The sequence below is a fragment of the Zalophus californianus genome, chromosome 11, assembly GCF_009762305.2.
Source record: "Zalophus californianus isolate mZalCal1 chromosome 11, mZalCal1.pri.v2, whole genome shotgun sequence".
In the NCBI taxonomy this organism is placed as follows: Eukaryota; Metazoa; Chordata; class Mammalia; order Carnivora; family Otariidae; genus Zalophus; species Zalophus californianus.
Genome location: NC_045605.1, coordinates 81,242,949 through 81,270,422, shown reverse-complemented (window position 1 = coordinate 81,270,422; position 27,474 = coordinate 81,242,949). Strand labels below are relative to the sequence as shown.

Here is a 27,474-nt window from a genome sequence, read left to right as displayed (position 1 = left end):
TGCTTTCTTTAATCCAGTTTGTTGACTTCTTCAACATATTCTCTAAGAGAGAGTGCTGAGGCTATTCAGGTAAATTAGGTCCTTGAAGACCTCACGAAGTATATAAGAGAAACAAAGTATAATGAAGCAAAAGTTCATCAGATATATAAATAGCAGGTAAACACCAGATGTATCAATATACTGAAAAAGTGAGTAACTTCAGGAGGATGGTGAAAAGGAAAGCTCAGGAAGGATCCAAAGTAAGGATACATAAGCCTAGTCCTAAAAGAAGTAGAAGGACTTTAAGGGATAGGTGGGGGGCAAGACAAGACATGAAGGAGGTCATACCCTGCAGAGGAAGATCATATACAAAAGGATGGAAATGAGAAAGCAGAAAGTTAGTCTGGGAACCTGAATGATGAGCAGTTTGGTGCAGACATGGAGTGCCGTGGTGGAGAGGGCAGTGGAGAAATTAGGTTACAACAACATGCAGAAGCCAGATCACGAAGGACTTTGTTTTCATGTTAAGGTGCTTAGATTTTGTCCTATAGATGATAGTGAACCTAGTAAGAATTTTATGGAGAGGTTGTTATTATGAAATTTCTATTTCATAAACATAACTCTAAGTATATTTTATTTCATTTATTTATTTTTGTTTCAAACTTTTATTTAAATTCTAGTTAGTGGGCGCCTGGGTGGCTCAGTCGTTAAGCGTCTGCCTTCGGCTCAGGTTATGATCCCAGGGTCCTGGGATCGAGCCCCACATTGGGCTCCCTCCTCAGTGGGAAGCCTGCTTCTCCCTCTCCCTCTGCCCCTGCTTGTGTTCCCTCTCTCGCTGTCTCTCTCTCTCTATTAAATAAATAAATAAAATCTTTAAAAAATTATAGTTAAAATACAGTATAATATTGGTTTCAGAAGTAGAATTTAGTGATTCATCACTTACATATAACACCCAGTGCTCATCACAAATGCCCTCCTTAACACATATCACCATTACTCTGGTAGAGTTTGGGCTGGAGGAGGTTGAGACAGACAGAAAATAGAATCCAGTTAGAAGACTAAGGTAATAATTCTGGCAAAGATGATAAAAATTTACAGTAAGACAATGACAGTGGAAACCCAGAGGTGGGCGGGGAGTGTGGGGGGAAACAGAAGGATTTAAGAGACATTTAGGAGGCAGAATTAAAAAGTTCCAGTGATAAACCTTTTCACAACTCAAGGGTGACTTGAAGTTTTTGATTTGTGTGTTTGGGTAAACGTGGTTAGGGGCATTGGAAGAAAAAGAGGTAAGCAAGGTAAGATTTGGAACACTGAACTTTATATGCTTGTAGGATAAATAGATTGATATGTTCAGAAAGTCAGGCGAATATTGGCCTAGAATTCAGTAGAAAGATTTGAGCTGAAGATGGGAATACAGATGATGTCAGATCTGGGGAAATGGATGTAGATGCCCAGCATGATATGTACTGTAAGAAAAGAACGAAGGACTGAGCCCCCAGTAAATAACAACACTAAGGCACAAGCATAGGAAGAGGAATTAATACTAAAAAAGTACAATCAGAGAGGTAGGAGGAAGATAAAAGGGAGACTATGTCATAATAAAGTCAATGGGAAAGGCGGGGTGGTTAAAAGAAAAGATAAAGGGAGTGGCAAAATATTCTGCTTCATTTTAGAATTACTTGTTTAGATGTCCAATACCCTACTAGAGCTTAGACTTCTTTTTATGAACATATAACAGGGATATATACATATATATAATATACATAAATTTTTTTAAAAGATTTTATTTATTTGACAGAGAGAGAGCACAAGCAGGGGGAGTGGCAGGCAGAGGAAGAGGGAGAAGCAGGCTCCCCACTGAGCAGGGAGCCCGAAGCGGGGCTCAATCCCAGGACTTTGGGCTCATGATCTAAGCTGAAGACAGATGCTTAACTGACTGAGTCACTCAGGTGCCCCAATATACATAAATTTTTATAAGACATATATACCCATATCTATCTATCTATCTATCTCTTTAAAAAATTTACTGAAAGATAAGGGAAGTAGAAAAAGTAAAGTCATCCAAAGGAAACAATCAAGAGATGTTAGAACTAAAAGAGCAGTGCTTGCCCTGGTTTATTCATATTTCAATGTTTTAGAAGAAAAGGTTAGTCAACTACCAAAGTGGCACTGCTTAATAGATACATAAGACTGATGCTAGCAATTATCAAGATTATGCTATAAAATGTCACATAATAGAAATAGAGCAATGAGTAAGTAAGCTTACTAACAGCACAAATGGTAACATGAAACATGAAATAATAAATAATAAAATAATAAATAATAAAATAATAAAAAAATAAAAAATGAGACAGAGTAAAGTAATATTTAAGAGAAGAGAAAATATTAGTGATGAAATAAGATACAGAAGGGCCCCAGTACTTTTGTTTATGCTTAGTTTCTCTGTATTGAAAATTCTCTTCTTAGACTTGTCCCTTGGCTACTTACTCTTCCAAGTGTTTGTTTAAAGGCCACCTTTGTAGGGAGGCCTCTCTTAAACCCCTAACTAGGCTATATCCCACTACTATACTGTCTCATTTACCCTGTACTTTTTTCCTTAACATTTACACAATTTATAATTCTCTATTCATTTTTTTTAAGATTTTATTATTCATTTGAGACACAGAGATACAGAGAGAGAAAGCATGAGCAGGGAGAGAGGTAGGGGGAGAAGCAGGCTCCTCACTGAGCCATGAGCCTGATGTGGGGCTCAATCCCATGACCCTGGGATCATGACCTGAGCCGAAGGCAGACGCTTAACCATCTGGGCCACCCAGGCGCCCCTTCTCTATTCATTTGAATGATTATTTGCTTACTGTTTTTTTATCCCACTGAGGTACATAAAGATTAAATAACTTGCCAAAATCATACTACTTAAGTAGCAAAACCAGGATTTGAATGTAGTTCTGTCTTACTTGAAAGCCTATATTCTTCCTGCTCTACCACACTGCCATGAGGAAGATAAAATATGGACAAAATACTACTATAGTTTTTTTTTTAAAAGATTTTATTTTATTATTTATTTGAGAGAGAGAGAGTGAAAGAGAAAGAGCCCAAGAGGGGGTAGGGTCAGAGGGAGAAGCAGACTCCCCGCTGAGCAGGGAGCCTGATGTGGGACTCGATCCCGGGACTCCAGGATCGTGACCCGAGCCGAAGGCAGTCGCTTAACTAACTGAGCCACCCAGGCGCCCCAAAATACTACGATAGTTTATTTTTTTTTAAAGATTTTATTTATTTATTTATTTGAGAGAGAGAGAATGAGAGATAGAAAGCCCGAGAGGGAAGAGGATCAGAGGGAGAAGCAGACTCCCTGCTGAGCTGGGAGACTGATGTGAGACGCGATCCTGGGACTCCAGGATCATGACCTGAGCCGAAGGCAGTCGCTCAACCAACTGAGCCACCCAGGCACCCAATACTATGATAGTTTAAATCAAAGACTATACCCTACTCAAGGAGATCAGGGAAGCAATCATGAAAAGTTATCCACTCCTTAAGAGTGGAAATGTCTCCAACCAGTGGAGATGTTTTGTTTTGCTTATTTCTTGTTGTTGTTTTTCCAGGTAGAGGATATAGCACGATCAAAGACATAAGCAAGGAAAGTACAAGTCATGTTTGGGGAAAAAAGGAGAGAAAAATTAGGTAAGAGTATAGGAGGATGATGAAAGAGAACGGTGAAAACAATTGCTCAGGCCAGAGAATGGACCCAAATACATCAAACTTAGGAGCCTGGGATCAAATGCATCAGCAACGGAGAGCCAATGAAAGTTTTTGAACAAGTAAATTACATGACTAGTAAAATTGTGATGTTTTCGGGGATGGGTTGGATGTTAAGGAATGGAACAAAGCCCACTCAAAATTAACTTAAGATAAAAAAAATAAAGGAAATGTAGGGATCACAAATAACCAACTATAAGAAATACCATTAGACTTTAAGGAAATTGGAAAGTTATCAGACAAGCACTCATTCCACACCTGTGTTTGCGTGTGCATTTGTGTGCATTTGTGTGTGTGTGCGTGTGCGTGTGTGTGTGTGTGTGTGTGTGTGTGAAGATCTCCTCCATTTTCTGGACAACTGTTCTTTCTGTGAATTTATTTCCTTCACTCTACTCTTGGTTCCCAGTTCTCTTAACTATAACTTTCACCTTGCTCTGGATTGACAGAAAGGCAAATCTGGTGTCAATTCTACATTCCTAATACCATATAATTATAGTTTCTGGGTTTTGTGGCTCACATTTTTGAGAGAAGTATCTATTTTATCTGACTTAATCAGCTGCTTCTAGGGTGACCTGGTATAAACATAGCTGCCTAGATCCAACCTCCTTCTTTATCAGGTACCAGGAATTGGTAGGGTTCTGGGCAATTCTAAGGGAAGAGAGTGTGGGCTGGGCAGACACTCCTAAATATATTTAACAAATGGATTTAAGGGGAGAGAGTGAAAGCAGGTAAACCTCTACTATAACAGTCTAAACAAGAAATAAAAGAGTGGTGGTGGTAGATATGGAAAAAAGAACTGAATCAAAAGCCACAATCAGGGTAGAATTTAATAACTGATCAATGGAAAACTGTGGGGGTGGGAGGAGGGGTGTCAGAAAACGATTCAAAGCTATCTCTGAAGTTTCCATGCCAGAGACTAGGAAAATGCCTGTCATAATTTCATAAAACATTAGAGACTGGATGGTTTAATATACCTTCCTTTTAAAGGAAAATAAAATTGGGACCAGAGAGAAAAAGTGCAACAATTAGTAGCAGAGTAGGAATTAAGACTTAGGGAGACTGGACTTGGCCAAGGAGTGGTGATAAAAATCTGGACCTTGGGGAGGGTAGAGGAAATGGTGCTGCAAGATTTCCAAGAAAATAGGCAATACGGCATTCCATGGGAAGAGTTAAAGATGCAAAGCCAAAGATACCTGTGTTAGTAAAGATAAAAGAGTAATAGAATTGGGAACTGCATGATAAGAGATAAAGTGGAAGCTGGTCAGGACTAGAGCTAGTCATACTCAGGTAAGTACAGAATGTGTAAGAAATCAAGTTAGCTGGGAACCAAGAATAGTGAAAAGGAGTCTTATTAGTCACTTGTGGTGGTGTGAGTCAGAAGCCAGATTTGCATGGTCAGCCAGCAAACTGAAAGCAATTGAATGGTATCTAGGTGTTACCATATGCACAACAAACCCAGGAAGTGAAGATGGTTTTGTGGAGAAAATTATGAATTTGCCACATTACACATTTTGAGATTGGGGTGTTGACAAGAAATTCAGGGAGATGCCCTGCAGACCACTGGAAATGTGGGAGTAGACCTTTGAAATGTGGTCTGAGCCAGGCCATGTCTGTCTGTCTATTTACCAGATGACCCACTAAAAGTGACATTCTAGAGAGAAGACGTTTCAGTGTAAGCCTTATATTTGGTGGGGTGGGTGGGGGACAGGGTAGGAAGAGAGAATCTCAAAATAAGAGCATTAGCCTTGGACAGTAGAGTGGTTTGATTACCACTGGAGATTTGGGGAAACCATAAATTTTATCATGTTCTAGTAGCATATTAGAAGAATTGTTATACAATAGTCATACAACAATTTTTTCAACAAAACATTACTGAAAAAGACATGAATTACATGGCTCATTTTGTTTACATAGGTAGATGCATTATTTTAAAGGGGAAAAAAAAACTCCCCACTAGTCATAGCCAATTTCAAGAAAGCTCCTTCTTTAAAGCATTATTTCAATACTTACAATTCTGAGGAAAAATCTATTACATGATTGGAACTGTACTAAGTAGGTCTTTAAGCTTTGGTCACTGTGCTATTACCATGTAAATCCAATGGCAGCCATTTTAAATGGAACTAGTGTAAAACTCTGCCAAACAAGGAAAAGCTAAAGATAACTATGGCACAAATTAAATCCTTCATTTTAGGGAACTTGACTCCCAGGCAAAGAGAAAGAAAGATGGACTGATGAGAAAAGAGGGAGAAAGAGAAACAACTGGCAAAAGAAGCAGAAACTAAAGCGCACAGTAAAAGATTATATAAGTAGAAGCCATGAGAAAGTAAAAACAAGAAAGAAAAGATCTGAGTAAGCAGAAACTAGTAATCCTAGAAAAAAAGTTAGTCATAGACACTAGACAAAGAGAATAGCCAAACCGAAATAATGATAATTTACTAGAACAGAGAGACAAAGATGTTTCCTGTTGAGGCTGCAACATGATAGTTTAGTTGCAAAATTGTGTAGTATCCTGAACAACCATTTGAGTTGTCTTCCAGTCTTTCACCCCTCACTGTGCAGCTCAGATAACTTTCTTATTAACATGACTAGCTTTATAATAATTCCTTCTTATTATCACATATAGCTTATAATAACCTTTTATTACTTAAGTCTGCCTAAATGTGTCTTTGATTTCTACAACCTCAATAGCCTAACTTACTTTTCGCATAGCAGACAGACGGTCAGGTGGAAAAAAGGAAGGAAAAAAGGAAGGAAAAAAGGAAGAAGCAAGCATTAAACCACAACAAATAAACAAAGTGCAGCGTTCCTAAAGGGGATAGATGTGTATGTAAAACCCACTGAAGATATGTTCACACCATATACATTTATGCATATATGTGTTTGTGTGTGTGTGTGTGTGTGTATAAAATCAGCAGATGAAATAAATAGGAAGAACTGGAGATAACACAACAAATGAGCACAAATATGAAATAACTACATGTATTTACTATATTTAAAATAAATTAAGATTTAAAATAATTGATAGAGATTATAATGAGAGAATAAGAACAACAGTATTTTTTAAAAATAGAACTTGTAGGAACAATTAGTTCCTACTTTAAAAATTCAACAAATAGGTTAAACAGCAGATTAGCTATCCCTTTAAGAGAGCCTTAGCAAACCAGGGAAGGATTTTACCTAGACTGTAACACAGGGAGACAAAGACACAGGAAATATGAGAGACATGGTGAGTAATAACTGCTGCCCAGGAGTCAAGAAAGTAGAGGAAATAAATATGGAAAGATATGTCTGATATTTCCAGAAATGGAGAAATATTAAAGAAGTTGATTCTGTTTCATTAATGACCAATAAAAACAAAATCACAACCAAGCACATCACAATTAAACATCAATGACAGGAAAATTTTTAAAGGTAGCAGAGAAAGAAAAAGACCAACCATAAAATAATGACAATTAGACTTTCCATCAACTATAATAAATGTCAAGAGACAATAAAATATTACCTTCAGAGTACTGAGTGAAAATAATCACAACGCTGTTGACTCTATACTCAACTAATTATCATTCAAAAGTGAGGGCAAAATAAAGATATATTTAGACAAGCTATGATAATGTATCACTCATAGATCTTCACTGAAAATATCAAAATATATACTTGGGTAAGAAGAAAACTGATCCCAGAAAGGAGTGGGAAGCGTATGCTAAGAAAAAAAAAAAAAAGTAAACATTTGATATATCCAAATAAACACTAACTATGAAGACTACTATCTAAATAGGGAAAATCACTTTTTTTTTAATTCTTAGAAGATGAAAACTTTGTCTTAATCATTTATGCAACTTCATTAGTACCTACCAGAAAGTGGACTTACAATAAATACTTGATGATTAAATGAATATGTAATGTATATATGAAATGCATCTTATCTCAATGTTAGGTCAAAGTACCTGCTTTGCTAATGAGGAAACTGAAAATACAGAAGACTGACCCAGTATTGTATGACATATTGAACCTGATTTACCCTTTAGAGAACAGGAAAGACATTACAATGTCAAGAAAATAATGACAGTTTCTCTTATTATTATAGGTCTGAGTCTACCTAACAATAAAAAGTGCCTATTGCTGAAGACACTAGTTGGTTGTAAGACTTTGTTTATTAGCTCTCTCTGGTCTCATCCACTTTCTAAACATCACAAGAACTACAAAGAAATGGACATTGATTTATTCATTCAAGAAATAGTAACTAAATATCTATTATAAGCCAAACACTGTATCAGGTCTTGAGGATATAACAATGAAAAAGACATATCTAATCTTTACTCTCAAAGAGTTAGTAGTCCAGCTGATAAAGCCATTAAATGAATAATTATGCATTATGAGAATGTAGGAAGTCAGCAATATTTCCTATTGCTTACTATGTGCTATCTGCAAATATAAGGGGAGAATAAATGTTCTCCAATTTATAATATGGTAGAAGAGATTCCAAGTAATTAAAAATATGTGAAGTAATATATAGTTCCATAAAGAATACATGGGTAAAATAAATTACAGTGTTTGGGAAATGGCAAAACTGCTATATCCTTGACAAAAATAAAAAGATGGGGAAAGACACAAAAAAGTTACATATATAAAAGATATGAAAAATTAATATAGACTCCTTTTATTTTTAAATTCCTAGGAATATCTTTTCCAGATAGTCCAAAATTTCTCAACTTTGGCAAAAAGCAAAAGATATAAGAGAAAAGAATTTGGAAGTATTTTTGTTAGTTTTCAGTTATGATTAAAGCTTGGACGTCAAAACTACTCTTTCATTCACTATTCCCCCTCCTAGCCCTAGAAATATATAATCTTTGATCTTTATCAACCTATTAACATTTGGGGTTCTCTTTGACATTCTTTTGGAATGATTTAAACACTTAAACTTTGAAAATGAAAGCAGATGCTTGTCTTCAAAAAAATGTTCCCAACATAGAAATATAATGGCTGATGTCTGAAACCTCCTTTTAGGAAAAGCACGGAACACCATGGATCCTCTCAGCACTTTAATGGTGAAGTAAAGACATGTTATTATACCTCCCAGGTAGACGAGATCTGATACATGTCAACCTCAAAATCAAGATGGTAGCACAATTAATATAGAAGACTGCCTGATCTTAATTCTTAAATTGAAAGCTCTTGTAAATATCTAGCACCAAATTCTTAAGACTTCTGAATAACTAGTTCGGGAACAAATAATCTTTCTTCTTCTTTTTTAATCAATAAAGAGAAGGACAAGATGGACAGGCTGTTTATACACACCTTTACAAAATTAATACCAATGTAAAAACTGCTATGTGCAGAACATACAATGCCAGCAGATCACTTTAATTTTCACTTGTACAAGTACACAAAATATAAAATAATAAGAAATGGAGCAATGAAGTATTTCCCTTCTCTTGTTCCATAGAAGCAGTCTGAAATTCAGCCATAATCAGTAACACTTAGAGAATGTGATTATGCCGAACTATTTTCTAAAAACCTGACCCAACTCAAGGTCACAATTAGGATAGTGGATACCAACCAAGATAATGGGAAGGAATTCCAGGGATTTAGAATTCTGCTGGGTCCTGGGATTGGACCCTGAATTTGCCAGTCTTCTACTCCCCTCAGCCCTCTGAAATCCGACCTGCTTCTTCATTTATTTATTCATTTGTTTTTTCACTTTTGCAGTTAATGAGTATCTACTGGGTGCAAGGGACTTTTCTATAAATAGCAATCACTTCTCCTAAAAGACTCAACTCAAAGGTCTCCTTTCTGTAACTTCTACCTAACCCCTCTGCACAATAACTCAAACCCTCTCACCACATTGAAAAGGCATGGGTTTTCATGCCTTTTTGTTCATTTATCACAGGGTGACAGAGTGAGCTGCTTTTATGACTGTCTGCCATATGAGTATGTGAGATCCTGGAAGACTGAGCTGTCAGCATTCTCCAGCAACAGTTCATACTGTACCTTAATCATAAGAAAATGATCTAGGGTAGTGTCCTAAGTAAGAGCACAGGGTCTAGAGTAAGATTATTAGCTTCTAATTCCAGCTCCACTTGACAAGAGACAAGTTACTTAGATTCTCTGTGCTTCAGTTTACTCATGTATAAATAGGGATAAAAACAGTACCCACCTTACGGATTATTGGTGAGGATTGAGTTAATACATAAAAATAATTTAGGATAGGGGCGCCTGGGTGGCTCAGCTGTTAAGCATCTGCCTTCGGCTCAGGTCATGATCCCAGGGTCCTGGGATCAAGCCCCACATCAGGCTCCCTGCTCGGCGGGAAGCCTGCTTCTCCCTCTCCAGCTCCCCCTGCTTGTGTTCCCTCTCTCGCTGTGTCTCTCTCTGTCAAATAAACAAAATCTTAAATAATAATAATAATAATAATTTAGGATAGTGTCTCATTTTTGCTCAGTAAGTGTTAGCTAGCATTTATTGTTATCATCATCATCATCATCATTAAATTAGGCTTGGGCCACAGTTACTTGGGATTAGATCAATCCTGGCTCCCCACTTGTTACTTCAGAGAATTGCCAGATTTTTTTAGAAGGAAAAGATTTTCAGCTTTCTTTCTTTCTTTCTTTTTCACATTTCATTCTCTTCTGAGTTGGGCTTCTTGTACAGAATGTCTCTTGGAAAGATTACTTATTAAAATAAGAAATAAGTTTACTTATGAAATGTCATTTGATAATTTAGTTGGCATGAAGTTACCATACTAATGTACACAGTGTATAACAGATTGAACTCAAGAGATTTAAATGACAGAATAAGTGCATTATCATAGGCGGTGACAATGACAACTATGACTCACTGGCAAGCCATCCAAATTTGACTGTAGGTTTGACCATACCATTTTCCACCAGAGTGACAATCAAACTCTCTGACATCTTCATTTATTTCTTAATCATGGCAATGTTAGTATACAGAGTGCTTTTTGGGGAAAATGGAGGAAACAACACATAGGTTATTAAAACAATAAAGGGATGGCAAACTAATCTGATTAACTTCATCAGAAACAGTTCTGCTAAAATTTGATGGCAATGACTATTTCTTAACGAATGCTGTACTTTATTTATTTTGTACTTTGAATGTTTCTCTCCAGATTAACAAAACTTCGCTGGAAAAAGATGATTTCAGATACAAGCTGAGGTGTAAGCTATTATTGCTTACTGTGGAAAGATATACTTTATATGTACCGATGCAGCAAAAGATTCTTCTTTTTTTCTAAAAGTCACATAATCCCTAAGGGAAGAACATCTTGGAATGAAGCAATCAGCCTATCACAGATCCCACTATTTGGCTGTGGATAGGTATTTGCTGGTATAAAACCACAGTCATGGTTCTGACTAGGGTACCTGTTTGCTCCCCGGATCACCCCAGGTCTGGAGAGAGAGAAAAAGAAAATGCTTATGGTTGTATTTGTACTTTAAAATTCACAGAGAACTTTCTTATATACCATTTCATTTATTGGTCATAGCAAGAATTAGTTATTCTTTTTCTCCAGATGAGGAAATAAGAATCAGAGAGAATAAGTGACTTACTCAAGTTCACAGAGCAAATAAATAGCAGAACCAGACAAAGAACTTGAGAATTTTTGATCCATGTCCTGGAGAGTCTCAATTTATTCCTCAAGCTGTTTTAATTTATACTGAATACTTTGATTCTTGGGTCTCCCCCCTCTTCAGTGTGAAGGGCAGAGTACAATTGATTCTCAGTAATACCTAACAACTTACACTTTTTTTTCCCTGGATTTTCATTTTACTTTGGCTGGGAATGTACACATCTTTTTATTGATTTATTTGTTCAACAAGCATTCATTAAGCTCTGGCCATGTACCCAGTTCATGAGTCAGAATAAAGGTTACATAAAAGTTTCAGTCAGGGAATAATAAGTCTATATATTTAATCAACAAGAACCAAACATATGTAAGAAGCTTATCCCCCTCCTTGTACACATTCAAAAATTGATATTGTAAGCTGTCTGCCACTTCTTGATTATCGATGCATTGATTATCTATTTTTGTGAATTTGCATCTAAATTTCAATGATCTGAAAAGTGATTGGCATACTTTGATTCTGGCATGAACTTGAAAACTGTGAGTGAATTTCAATATTAATTCAAGCAAAACATAGTAGGGTTATGAACAAAGTAACAAATGATCATTTTCATAAATACAATTCATTTCCATTTCAAGATGAGAAAGATAAGGCCTAGAACTGTTTGAGTTTACATAGAAAGCAAGCTGCAGAAACAGGACTTGAAGTAAAATCTCTTCATTAAACTAAATTTAATTTAATAATTAAATTTCCCTTGATGGATCCACAGAATGGAAAGAGCAATGGAATATGGAATAAAACATGGACAGCCTTTTGAGAAAATATTCAGAGGCATGTCTAGAACCAATGACTACATTTTTAAGACTACATAATTCAAATATACATTAATTCTGTAAAATCTAGATCACAGCCATTATTTTTTTACAAAATTAAGTACATAAATCTTCTTTTTCCTGGAGAGCTGGATTTTTATATGTATCGTTTCCCATTAAAAATTCTTAATTAATAAAAATATTTTATTACTTTTCTTTTTTTTTCACAGCATCTCTAAAGAATAAGGGAGGAAAAATATCATTTCAGCCTAAAGATGAATAAACGAAAGTACTGGGAAGGCAATGTGCTTTTCCTAATTTACTTGAGTACTTTAGTGTTAGTGTTATTAGAGCATAATGGTATGGAGGGAATCACTGTTTATGACCTCCAAGACTGAACACCAATTTTTTAGTTCCACTGATGTTATTTCTCTGAATACCAACTTTATAAAATAAAGTTTTATATTACTTAAAATTTTCTATACCCACCTTAAAAAAGTAAAAAGAAACAGGTATAGTTAATTTTAATATTGTATACAACCCAATAATTTCTAAAATATGACCATTTCAACACAGGATGAACATATACATTTTTGAGATACACTAAATTCTTTTTTCAAATTAAGGTGTATATTTTACATGTATGATTTTTCCATTAGGAGCAGCCACATTTCAAGAATTCCATAGACACATGTGGCTACTGGCAACTGTACTAGACAGTACAGATCTAGGGGAGAAGTTAAATGGGAAGCAAGCACTAGAATAGTGGAAATGCTATGACAGGGAAATGCAATGCTACAGGAGCATGGAGGAGAGCATCTCAACTAATCTGTGTGGAGCTAGAAAAAAACCTCCTGGAGGAAGTGACACTTCAGCTATGCTCAAAAGGATGAGCAGGCACTAGCGATAGGAAAGGATAGGGGTTGGGCACTTTAGTGTTAATGTTAATAATACACAAGGCCTGTAAGTGAGAGCGACTATGGTGTGCTGGAAAGACGAGACTGTAAGAACTTTAATATGGTCAGGACAGAGATTACTGTGGAGAGCAAGAAAGATGAAAATGAAAAGACAGGTAAGAGCTGGTCCATGAAAAGCTTTGCAAACCATGTAAAGGAATTTGGATTTTATTCTAAGGAATTCATCCTTTCTAAAGACTTTAGGTCTCTATTTATGGAACTAGCAATTTCAGACTGAAATGTGTTCCTCTTCACAGAAATACAAGGGGAGTAAGACAGATGGAGATGACAAGGCTAAAGCAAGATAACCATTTATTAGAGGTGATGAAGAGTTTGGTTCTACATTAAATTAGTTCCTCAGGTCATTTTCAAGTCTTAGAGTTCATAAATCTAACTTTTTAGTTATAACTGTATTAGAACATAAACTAGGCTTAAGAAAATGTGATTTGTTATTTATGAATTATTTTTGGAGAGAACACTAACATGTGTTAGATATTAATATTAAAATTTCTCACTAGCAGTTCTAATTTTTTTTTAAGATTTTATTTATTTATTCATGAGAGACAGAGGGAGAGAGAGAGAGAGAAAGAAGCAGAGGGAGAAGCAGGCTCCCAAGGAGCAGGGAGCCCGATGCGGGACTCGATCCCAGGACCCTGGGACCATGACCTGAGCCGAAAGCAGACGCTCAACCATCTGAGCCACCCAGGCGCCCTGGCTAGCAGTTCTAAATAGTGTATATGAATAGTGAAGTCCCACAGGTTGTTTTTGGAATGATAAATCACTAATTTGGTAATTCACAAAGTAATTCATGGTAGTTGTAAGTGTCCTGTTCCAAACTGCAGCTTCAAACCTGTCTTTTGGTGCTCACATGATATGGAAGAATACTGGAACTGTAGTTACTTGTACTAGCAAAAGGCACCAGGCTTTAGGTTTTACAAATTACAACTTAATCACTTGAATTATTAGATAATTCCACTAAGTATATTGTGATTACAAGTGTCATGGTCTTCCTTGTCCTAATGGATTATTAGCTTTTTGAAAGTAAAGGAAGTGATTTATATTTCCATCAATATATGGGCTTTACTATGTGGCATATTTCCCAGAGTGCTTGATAATTTTGGACATACTTAGTATGATTTTATTAGAACCAGAAAAGATGTCCGAATATAGTCACAGCATGTTATAGCCTGCCAAAATACATGTTTCTTAAATAAAGATATTGCTTAGGAACTGTACCAGGTTGAATAGTGTCCCCCAAAGTTTGTGTTTACCAGAAACTTGTGAACATAACTTTATTTGGAAATAGGGTCTTTGCAGATATCATTCAAGTTGAGGACATATTCTATTAGGTTGGGCCCTAAATCCAATACAACTGATGTCCTTATAATAAAAGGAAAATTTGGACACAAAAACATGTTCAGGGAGAATCCCACATGATAGTGGAGACAGAGACTTAGTGATACATATATAATCCAAGGAACACCGAGGATTGCTGGCAACTGCTAGACACTAGGAATGGTCAAGGAGGCATTCTCCTCTAGAGCCCTGCTGGTAACTTGACTTTGGACTTCTAGCCTCCAGAACTGTGACAGAATAAATTTCTGTTATTTTAAGCCACCAAATGTGTGGTACTTTATTACTGCAGCACCAGGAAACTAATACAGGAACCGTAATGGGCCCTCCATTGCTTTCCATATTTCCTCATGAGTAGCTCTTAAGAGACTTCTATTTAAGAGAACTGACAAATTAATCCCTTTCTCTGTTCAAGTGTCTCAGGGTAGTATTTTACTCCGAGCATTCCTATACAGTCCTGCTCCCACCGAAAGAGCTATTCCCTTATAGCCCAGAGCACTTACATTTGCCATTAATTAATTTAATCAAATATTACATAAACTGGTGAAATATGAATGCAAAATGAAAGACATCTGCTGTTCTCATGAAAACTAATGTAGAGACTTTGGAAACTCTCGAAAAAGGTAAGTCATGTAAAAAATGCAATCAAATTAGATGTACATGAGGTAATTATGAAAGATTGAAAAATTATAAAAATCTGGAAAATATGTTCAGATTGCTTTGTAAGTACCTTTAAACTCTAACTTTACTTTAATAAAAATAAAATCAGAGCTTGTAGAAGATACACCATGGTTGTGGTTTATGTAAGAATGGACTTTGCAGAACTGCAATTAGGACCCGAGCATCTCCATATATATAAATATGTATAGGTTCTATAATTCTCCACATGTACCAACTTCTTCTATTACCCACATAATCATAACTTCAGACTATGGTAAATAAGGGGATTTCCACTATAACTAGAAGAACCATGTTTACTATACTATGTTTTTATTCAGCCACTTAACCAGTCAGTAAACTTTGTGAATAGAGGCTCTGATCTGCTCCCCCTTCTACTGTTAGTACTCAGTATAATGCCTGGTATATAGCAGCCTCTCCCAAAATGGTTTTTGAATAAAAGAGCACAAAATGCAAACCTATTTTTTTTCTGTTTTTCCCTTTTCCACAGAATTATATCATCAGTAAATTTGTATTATTATGGGCTGATTTGAGCCATAAAAAAGGACTCATTATGGGGAACTCAATCTTTTAATGGCATTTATTTAATTCTACACATATATGAATATTCTCATTTTTATGGTATCATTTCTCTTAGGCCTAATATGTTTTTCACATCATAATCTTTCTGAAAATACTGAAATTGTTCCTATTCTACATCTTGATATAATTTCTGTGTAATGCCACAGAGTTATTACCCCAAGTTTGCAGATTAGGACCCTGAGACAAAAAAGTTAACTCAATATCTTAAAGGCAAATTCCCAGTTATGCCTCAAATTCATGAGCTTCCAAATTCTAGATTAGTACTGACTTTGCCATTAACTAGGCTGTCTACATTGGAGGAAACCACTGACCCTCCCTGAGACTCAGTTTCTTCAGTTATCAGATGAGGTTTTTTGACTGGATGATCTCTAGGATGCCCTTAGCCCTGATCCTCACTTATAGCACTAGAAAATTCTGAATTTTCTCATGTATAAAAATATGGGAACCAGACAACATATACAGCTAAAGAATGACAGAAAGGGTAAGATAAGGTAGTAATGGTTAGTGAGTACAGAGTAGAAAGAAAGGGATACAAGACAGAGGGCGAATTAATGCAGTCTGCTAATAAAAACTCTTTTTGGGAAAAAATACCATGCAATATTTTATGATCATATAACCTACAAGAATTTTGCTCTTACTTGACTACAGGAATCTCAGTAGTAAGTTGGAAAGGCCTTGAGGTGTGTATAAAGCTTAAAAAATTTAAAGACTTGGCCAACTCTATATTTTATTATCCTAAGTAAAATAGAGTTTTATTAAATTATGTCATAAAACAACTGCTATATGATCTGAAATCTTCATCTGAATGAATTTATAATCAAGTTTTATTCCTTAAACTATACATAATATTAAGACAGAGGCAACTAATATTAGGTTCTTTTTATAAGCTGCACAATTATTCATTTTCACTACTTCCTTAGCTACTTAAGTAACTTAACAGGAGCCATTGAAAAGAAATCCTAATACATTTGGTAAATAAAAATGATGTAGAGTTTCAGATGGCCCAATAAGATGAAGAATTTAACACTGGAATTCTGTTAAATAACTGCAGGAGTTGTATTTTTGCCTTGAAAAACTTTCATCATGGAACACAGCTGTGAAACAACTTTGGCTTCAAACAGAAAGGCTATAATAAAGCGCCTCCTAGCTAGACTTAAGTTCAAGAGGTTTATGGTGGCAAACAGCACAAAAGATGAAATATTTCAATAAGCCCCTCAGGCTGATTTAGTTAGCATTCACAAAGTGGAGTAACCTATACATCACATACCCTTTGTTAGCTGGTTGTTTAGAATAGATGTATGAGTCACTGGATTTTATTTTAGCAGTTGGGCAATGCAATTCTCCTTTTGCCCAAAATATTAAAATGCAGAAATGTGAAACTAAGAGAGGTAATGTCAGATCTTATACAGAATGCTTATCAACCACTGTGATAGATCAAGAAATTCTTCTGCTCTTGTCATTCCATGTTTCACCTTGGTAGGCACAAATGATAAATTACCTCTCACAAAAAAAACAAAAAACAAAAAACCCCAAAAAACAATCTATTGTTCAACTAATCAGCAACTACAGTATTATTTTCTTAATTGTGTGGGGGAGAGGTGTTGGATGGGAGAAGTTTGCAAAACCAAAAGAAAGCTGGTATGGAGAGAAGGATACGCAAGATTCTATCCTGCATGATTTTAAGCACAAATGAATCCCTCTGGGAGTTTGGGGGATTAATATATATATATATATACACACACACATATATATATATATTTTTTTTTTTCTTTTTTCTCTCAGACACTGTTCAGAATTAATGAGGGTACCTGCAACGATGCTGGCAAGCTGCTGGGTTCTGGAGATGGGGTAAAGGCTGCGTGCCTGAACGATTGCTGAAGCGATTTTCTTGGCATGCTTCTCCTCCCCGTATGTTCTCAGGATGGATGCAAGTGCCTGTTGATCTAAAGCGTTCACAACATCAGCTGCGGTGGGCATGTCAGGGTACCTACGCACAAGAAGAGCCAATTAGTTTGCTGACGTCAGTTTTCATTGACAAGAGGTGAAATTTCAGAGTACTGAAGTCAGGTATACACACACAGTCTAAGAGAGCGTCTGAGGTTTTTTAAAGCCAGAGACTGAAATCTTAAACGAATGAAATAGATTTTCCATTTCAAATACCCATCATAATAGCAATAGTGGATTGTGTGTGACATTCATCAAGGTCAAGGGCAGCACGAAATTAAAATATTTTACTAACCTTTAATTCACAAAGAAGTTATTATTACTAATGCAGATTTCCCCTAAACTAAAATAATGGAAAATGTTTGGACTTAGCTTGTTCGAAATTTAAATTACTGCCTGATTTTGTTTTTCACTATAAGAAGATACAAGATATGGACAGATATTTAAAGGAGCCTATGTCTCAGGAACTTAATTCTGAGATTATAAAGTAACTGAGTACTTTTTTGGGAGCACAAATTGAACTTGGAAAGTCTATACAAGAAGATACTCCCAGTCCGTTTCCCTCACAAAAAAATTGAACAACTTAATGGTAATAATGTATGTTATTTCCAATGTTTAATGATATTGGTTTATAAACCCATGACTAAAGTCACCATGGGGTAAAACTTAGTAATCAAGAAACAGTACTAAACAAGCCTGAGATGGTAATTTCAGGTGCAGGAGACAAAGGAAAAACAACCTCTAGCCAAACAGAATAGATCACAGTAGTAGGAAATAGCATTCACTCTGTCAGACCATTCATTTCAGTTTACCTTTTAGGGAAATGTGTGAAGGAATTCTAAGTGATGAACCAACCGAGACCTTACTTATTAGTAAGATAGCTTTGTTAACAGTACAGTTACTACTCCTGTAGTTAATGTGTTGGACTGATCATCAGTATCACACTGTGAGGACTTTAAGTAATAAGGATATGGTAGCTTTAAGACCTAAATACTACACCACAGTGGGGCTGTGAAGAAACACCTGAATCCCTTCTTAAAAAATACTCTACTGCACCTTGTTAACATGCCTAGTGCCTCCAGGAGAAAATTTTGTTGTCTTTGACTTCTGCCCTATTTTGCCATGACCTCTCCCTCTCTCTCTCTGTCTTACTCCGTGTGTGTGTGTGTGTGTGTGTGTGTGTGTGTGTGTGTGTGTGTGTGTGTGTGTGTGTGCGCGCGCGCGCGCGCGCACGCACGTATGTGTATGAAAGAGAGACAGAGAGAATGAAACCTTGCTTTCCAGATCTGACTCATTTTACTTTTTGGCTGCCATGGTACCCCCAGACTAATGAACATCCTATAAGGTACCCCTGTTTCCATCTCAATAGCCTTTGTTCCTTCAATAATAGCTTTAAGGATAAAGATTTGGTCTTTAGAGTCAGATCAATCTAGGTTAGAATCCCAGACTTGCTATTCATATTGTGTAAGCTTTTTAACCTACTGAAGCCCCAATTTCTAACCTGTAAAATGAAATAACAATGCTTTCCTTATAGAATTGTTGGAAGAATTAAAAGTACATGCAATTGTAAAATAGATAGAATGTCTGGCATACAGAAGCTCAATGAATGTCTGTGTTCCAGATCTTGCCCATTCCTAGATTTGCCCATCATCCTTAGCCTAATGGACAACATCCTACTAGATCTTATGTAGCTGTGTATTCAACTGTCCAAACCACTGAGCATCGAAATGAACCTTATTAATGATAGTAAATTCAGACCCACAGGATATAGTCCAGCTCTACCAGGACAACTCTAAGATTAGTATGGATGTACTTAGCAGTTTCTTATAATACCTTTCTACTTTTAAGTAAGACCATTAAACAGCATTTTGCTCAAATATAGTTCAGTGGATAATGGGCATAATTTTATTTTACCCTCATGTTAACACTGAATAGCAATGTAGAAGTTTCCATTTACAAAAGGGGCAACACTGAAAAGCCGACAGGCTGCTAGGAGACTTCAGAATAGGCATTCACAGTGAAGTCAAGATACAAAATCTGCTCCCCGCCCCCAAATTAACAGGTGAGAGATCTTGTCGGTTCTCCAAAAATCACTGATTTAAAATAACTGCACTAAAGACAGAAAGAAAATATTAACACAAGTGACAACTGATTAACCTCCAGTGAAGAATACAACTGACAACAGAATTAGACCCGCGAGTCCTTGAAGCTGTGTTTCTTTTTGCTACATGAGAACCTTTTGTAATCTGAGACCTGTTGCTGAAACCAGATAGCACAGACTAAACTATGCTATACGAGTCCAGTGTTAAATGGCAACAGGTTAGGAAAGCCTCTTGCATCTACCTTCATCGCAGAGATATATTAGCCTCCAGGATCTGACTGGCCCTATTTTTTGGCTTGGACTCCCTCGCCCCGTAACACCACTTGGATCAAGTATTGGATATACTTGCACTGATTGGGTTATACAGTCTATGCGATCTACCTGGAAGCCACCCTGCTTTTTAAGATATATTTGCTCAACTCTAATCTCATCCATTATGTATTGACTTAGAGTTTAATGCTCAAGGGCAATTTTATTTTCAGGTTCTTAGGGGAAAACTTCAAGAACCCTGATTTACAGACTACAATTTGCTGAAAAGTCTTTATATTAACAATATGGGGATTTACTACCATTAATTAGAAACTTTGTTCATTGTATTTCAGAAGGCATCCTCCTTTAACAAGACATAGGAACAGCAGATATTTGCTTGACATTTTATTACCTCTACACAACAACCTCAATCTCCAAACATGAAAAGATATTTGACCTTTACTATTAGTCACTGCTTTTTAAGGGATTTTCATTATTTTCTTTTATAATCACATTCTTCATCCTATGAATGCCAATTTGTGCAAAAGAAGGTGTAAGATTCAGAACAAAAAGGTTCCAACAAGTATGGGTCACAATCCAAGTTACCAGGTCATATCAAAACATGGGGAAAAGGCTATATGTGAATAATTACCATTGAACAAAGCATTTTATGGGAAAGAAGTCAAAGTCAACTCAATATTAATTTGCTGACTTAAACAGGACATTAAATTTCTTATATACAGGTCCTTCTAATAGATTGGAAGACATTTTGGAAAATCTATTTGTCTCAGTAGAAATGTTTGTGTAGGTTAGAACTGCAGATTAGTAACAGTAACAGAATGGTTTGCTTATTTAGAAATAAGAAAATCTAATATTCCTCTTAGAAGGTAAGCTTCCCAAAGGTGAGGGCTGTGATACATAATTTGGCGGTGGTGGTGGGGCATGAAATGAGGAAGAAAAACACTGTTAAGCTTTGTACGTAGAGGCTATTCCATCCCTGAGCCAGTGTTAGGCATAGAGACAAGTGCTAATCTAAGCTTTAAAAATTAATTTAGGTTTAAAAGAACTTATCCCACACTTTACTAGAATGTGATCCTCTTTGTGTTATATGTACTTCCTTGAATAATGGAGAACAAACTTTCCAGAGTGGTGAGGAATGAAGAGGAGGAGGTGTAAAGCTGTCCTATACATAGTACTATGTTGATACAGTACCATAAACTGTAATTTCTCTGGAGAAGGTTAAACCAAAGTGACTGTACAAGAGCAGGACAAAACATACAATTGCTGACCTCCAGAATCTTGCATTTTATGCAGTATTCAAAAGAATATGCATGAAATATAATTCCTTTTACATCTCACAATAGGCATAGTTGGGCCTGGATAGAAATGGATCCATTGTTTCAGTATCACATTTATCAATACTGTTTGTAGTCTAAAGGCTCATATTGTATCTGTAAAAAAGATAATATGAAAGTTATCCTCTTCACTATTTTGTGTAAAGATAGCAATGATTTTTCTTTTAGAATTTCAAATCTAGAGAAACACTAAAGTCTATAATGAGTAGCAAACAAAACTGATTTATTATGTATGGATAGTGTTAGGTGTGGGTGTGTGATGGGAATTCTGCAGTCTTAAAAGGAAATTAAATCCAGAGTGTTTTTGCAAAATTGATTTCTTGTGAGGAGAAATGCTTTATCCATACTCACCTGCCACCATCCATTCTCATGTCCAAGGGGCCGTCCTTCCGGAGGGAAAAACCTCTTTCAGGAGCATCAAGTTGCATGGAGGAACACCCAAGATCCAAAAGAACTCCATCCAAAGTCCCTGGCTGCACTCCAGCTTTCATTAATAAGGCTTCTGCCTGGCTGAACTGGCCTAGCATAGCTCGGATCTGTTTACTGTGAATAAACCCAGGAGATGGAGAAAAGACTTTGTTATATTAAATTCTTATGGTCTATGATCAACGGAAGGAAGCACAGACTATTATTAGCTTATTTAACCAATATGTATTTAGTAAGGACCAATCACATGCTTGGTACTATATAAAGACATATGGAAATGGAAACTTTACACCCCTGGTTTCAACACCAGAGGTGAATTAATATAATTTTATTTTTGCTAATAAACAGTTTATTGTATATTCCGTGAAGGTATACAGTAAGTTCACGAATTTGCAAAATTCCTTTGTCAGACCAGGTCACTCATAGTTCTTTAAAAAAAAATCTCTTATTCATTTGCACAAAATAAACTCTTTTCAAAAAAAGAAAAATCTTAAATCTATGGGTCGGGAAAAGAAGCATATATCATTTATCAAAAGAATAAATTTAGAGATAACAAATGCTGGTGAGGATGTGGAGAAAGGGGAACTGTGCACTGTTGGTGGGGATGTAAATTTGTACAACTACTATGGAAAACAGTATAGAGCTTCCTCAAAAAATTAAAAATAGAACATATGATCCAGCAATTCCACTTCTGGAAATATATCTAGAGGAAATGAAAACATTCTGTTGAAGAGGTATCTGCACCCCATGTTCATAAAATCATTATTTATAATAGCCAGAACATGGAAATAACTTAAGTGTCCCTCAACAGATGAATAAAGAAGTTGTGTACACACACACACACACACAAATGGAATATTATCCAGCCTTAAAAAAAGAAGGAAATCTTGTCATTTGTGATAGTCTGGATGGACCTTGAGGGCATTATCCTAAGTGAAGTAAGTCAGAGAGAGAAAGACATATGATGTCATATGTGAAATCTTAAAAAGAGAGAGAGAAAGCCAAATTCATTAAAAAAAAAAAAAGAGTGAGAGAGAGAGATCAGATTTGTGGTTACCAGAGGTAGGAGATGGGGAAAAGAGAATTGGATGAAGGTGGTCAGAAGGTACAAATGTCCAGATAAATAAGTTAAATAAGTACTAGAGATGTAATATGTAATATACAACATGACAACTACAGTTGACACTGCTGTATGATATATAGGTAGCTCTTAAGAGAGTAAATCCTAAGAGTTCTCATCTCAAGGAAAGACATATTTTTTTCTTTTTTTATATTTATATGAGATGATGGATGTTAACTAAATTATTGTGGTAATCATTTCACAATATTTGTAAGTCAAATCATTACACTATACACCTTAAACTTATATAGTACTGTATGTTAATAAAAAATAAATTTAATGAGTAAGCCAATTTAAGTACAATAAATAATAAAGCAGAGATCACAGAAAAAAGGTATGTCAAACATCTTCAAGCCAAACACTTTAGATTGTTCTATATTTTTCCCATAATGTAGGATAGGGGTGCTGTGCAGCTGCATACCTGAAGTATGAAGCATGAAACTATGCTTAAAATAAATACCTACTTGCAGAAACAATGTTTTAGCTTTCAGCAGGGATTTTGAAGTGAATGGAGCATTCAAAATCAATAGACAGGCAAGAAATTGGGATCACCTTGCAGCTATACTAATTCTCCTTCCTACACAAAGTGAGATGCTGCCTGCAGGGTTCTTCAGAAGCCTTAGGGCAACTGGTATGCATTTTGAATGGGGACTGACAAGAGAAAAAATTGGCAACTCTCCCAAGACCTTATTCCCTCCATCTACAGGTGGATAGGGTAAGTTTGGATTTCAACAGTGTTGGGGAATTCATATTTATGATGTTATGTTTAAGGAGAACTTCATTGCTCATTGGTAATTTTTCCCCAAATTCTGATGGAGAAACTTGATTTTCAGATTCACTCACCAAAATTTCATTGGCTATCTGCTATATATCAGACATTATGTTAATTGAAGGTATATAAAGATGAATAAAGCATGGCTTTTCAAAGCTTTGAACTGAGGAAGAAATATATAAATGAATAATTTGTGAAACAACCTGATGGATGCTAATAGTAGAAAGATAAATTGTTATATCTGTATTTGTAAATACACAATGAACGCTAATACTAACACTGGGAACACAAATAATAGAATACTGGGATTGGAAAGCAACTCACAAATCACTAATTCCAATTATTTAACTGATGTTTGAATCTTTTCCATCTCCACCATCACTGCTGGGTGGGGTGGGGTAGGGGGAGAGTCACTGTTTTAACCACTTTGCATTCTCCTCATCGGTGAGGGAGGGATGCCCATTCTAGAATTATGGAAATGGTTGAAACACAGAACCTGGCCACTGGACAGATGAAATTGACAGTTTATTAATCACACATCCTTACAGCCCAGGGGAGGAGGGCAGCATGTACCATGCATGGCTACATGTGGGTGGCACTCAGGAACAGAGTGGGCAAGCAGAGGCTATAATAAGCAGGTTTTAAGTATCCAAAGAGCCGGTCACCCTTGGTTCCCATGAGAGAATGTGATTGGCTTGTCTGAGTAATTCCATGGGCAGAGAACTGAAACCTGCTACTCAGAGATAAGCAGATATTTTTACTTATTCCTTTGATAATAAGGGTCCTTTGGTTCAGGAACCTTATCTGTGAGAGCACAGTGGGGAGGAGAACTTGTGGTTGGGCCACTGGAAGGTCTCCCAATTTTCCCCAGATGTCAAGAACACATAATATTGGGCTTTAATTTTAAGGCCTTACATGACAACCATCTAGCTCATGTTTGAACATTTCCCAATAATCAGAACTCATTACTGTTTTTTGCTAATTATTTTTTAGTTGATAACTGTTTCCTCACCATTTCTATATTTTTTCCCCTTGATATTAGTCTATGTAAAACAACTGAAAACCTACAACCATGGAAGCCTTTCATATACTATTAGTCATTGTAAGGGATATTTGTTGGCTGCCTCTTAGTTGGCCAATCTCTGTTCCAGCAGGACCTCAAAATTTCAGCCATGTATTTTGGGCGAGAATGATTATATCTATAGTGGTTTATATGTCAACTTGGCAAGGCTACATTACCTAGTTATTTAATCAAACACTAATCGAGGTGTTGCTTTGTAAATGTAGTTAATAATCGGTTCACTTTAAGCGAGGACATTACCTTTAGTAATGTAGGTTTACCTCATCCAATGAGGTGAAAGGCTTTCCAAGAGCAAAAACTGAGGTTTCCCAGAGGAAGAAGAAAGTCAGCCTCAAGACTTCAATATCAGCTCCTGTCAGAGAATTTCTAGCCTGATGGCCTGTCCTATCTACTTCAGACTTGCCAGTCCCACTATTGTATGAGCAAATTCCTTAAAATAAATCCCTTTATATATTATATATTATATCCGTCAGGATTCTCAGGAGAAACAGAACCAGCAGGAGATATACATACATACACACATCATTTATATATTTAAATATATATTTTATATATAATATATATCAATATGTAATATACGAGTGTGTGTGTGTGTGTGTGTGTGTATCTCCTGCTGGTTCTGTTTCTCCTGAGAATCCTGATGAACATAATATCTCAGCTCAAGACACAGATTTGTGATTAGCCATGCAAATTTGCACACACCATCCTTATGGCCCCTGTAATTTGTTCAGAGATTGGCATGTGTCACAATTCTACCCAATGAGACACAAGAGAGATTTCCTAGGGATCTGGAAAAAGAAAATTACTCTTTCTTTCAATGAGCTATATAGGAGGAAAAAGGTTTTTCAGACTCACACTTGACATGAAGGAAGCACATAGCCCTAATTGTTGCCAGCAGATATCCTGACCCAAGAAGGGAGAGAGTGGCAGCCAGTTTTGGTCAAAACTGTAGAAAGCAAAATAGAAAGATTAACTAGGCCACTAGATTGAGCCTCACCTAAAATCCAACTTGTCTCAGAACTTTTGAGTTATATGAGCCCATAAATTATGTTCATTATTAAAGCCAGTTAGAAGTGCTTTTTTTTTTCTTACAGTGGCAAACATCATAACTATTATAGCTATTATGCTCCTCAAGTTTTCTTTTCTCTAAACCATACGACTCTTGTTTCTTCTGCTATTCTCCACACACACAAAAACCTTTCATCATGCTAGTTGCTCTTTTATGAATATGTTCCAATTTGTCTATGTCCCTAGATCTAAATTCCATAATGATCAACACAGAATAAAGTCAATTCTGGCTTTTTCTTGTTCTAGTTATTTTATTAATATAGCCCAAGGTCAAAATGGTTTCAGAATCCATTTCAGACCATTGCCTATGTTACCTAATACTTTTCAGTCTTTTAAGTTCCTTTTTTTAAAATTCATTTTAGTTAACATATAGTGTATTATTAGTTTCAGGGGTAGAATTTAGTGATTCATCAGTTGCATATAACACCCAGTGCTCATTATATCAAGTGCCCTCCTTAATGCCCATCATCCAATTACCCCATCCCCCTACCCACATCCCCTCCAGCAATCCTTAGTTTGTTTCCTATAGTTAAGAGTCTCTTATGGTTTGTCTCCCTCTTAATTTTCATCTTATTTTATTTTTCCTTCCCTTCCCCTATGTTCATCTGTTTTGTTCCTTAAATTCCACATATGAGTGAAATCATATGGCATTTGTCTTTCACTGAGTGACTTATTTCACTTAGCATAATACCCTCTAGTTCCATCCACATCATTACAAATGGCAAGATTTCATTCTTTTTGATGGCTGGGTAATATCCCACTGTATATGTGTGTGTGTGTGTGTGTGTGTGTACACATAAACACAAATACCCCACAACTTCTTTATCCATTCATCTGTTGAGGGACATCTGGGCTCTTTCCATATTTTGGCTATCATGGACATTGCTGCTATAAACACTGGGGTGCAGCTGTCCCTTCGCATCACTATGTTTGTATCCTTTGGATAAATACCTAGTAGCGCAATTGCTGGATTGTAGGGTAGTTCTATTTTTAACTTTTTGAGGAACTTCCATACTGTTTTCCAGAGTGGCTGCAAAAGTTTGCATTCCCTCGAACAGTGTAAGAGGGTCCCCCTTTTTCTGCATCCTCGCCAACATCTGCTGTTTCCTGAGTTGTTAATTTTAGCCATTTTGACTGGTTTGAGGTGGTATCACATTGTGGTTTTGATTTGTATTTCCATGATGCCCAGTGATGTTGAGCATTTCCTCATGTGTCTGTTGGCCATTTGTATGTCTTCTTTGGAGAAATGTCTGTTCATATCTTCTGCCCATTTCTTGACCGATTTTTTGTTTTTTGGGTGTTGTTTGATAAGTTCTTTATAGATTTTGGACACTAGCCTTTTATCTGATAAGTCATTTGCAAATATCTTTTCCCATTCCATAGGTTGCCTTTGAGTTGACTGTTTCCTTTACTGTGCAGAAGCTTTTTATCCTGATGAAGTCCCAATAGTTCATTTTTGCTTTTGTTTTGCCTTTGGAGACATGTCTAGCAAGAAGGTGCTGCCCTTTCAGTCTTTTTCATGTACACAGCTGCTAAGCTTCCTACATTATTGTATTTGTGCAGCTTAGTTTTGTCAATTGTTGCAGATCTAAGTATAATTTCTGCCCTACACATTTACTACAACTCTCTAGGATCCAGGTATTACCTTTAACTACAGAAATCTTT

At 36.2% G+C, this 27,474-nt stretch overlaps 1 protein-coding gene across 5 annotated transcripts in view; it reads right to left on the bottom strand.

Annotated features, from left to right (window-relative positions):
- The window catches only part of METTL15 (methyltransferase like 15), a 195,918-nt gene that overhangs the window by 22,127 nt on the left and 146,317 nt on the right, over positions 1–27,474 (bottom strand). For 4 of the 5 annotated variants that reach the window (XM_027581107.1, XM_027581105.1, XM_027581106.1 and 1 more), the window contains exons 4-5: positions 21,694–21,885; positions 17,502–17,680 (exon numbers count right to left, since the gene is read on the bottom strand). In XM_027581107.1, the coding sequence (XP_027436908.1) occupies positions 17,502–17,680; positions 21,694–21,885 (371 nt within the window). The remainder of the gene's footprint in view (positions 1–17,501; positions 17,681–21,693; positions 21,886–27,474) is intronic. The other variant, XM_027581108.2, reaches the window with a different exon arrangement.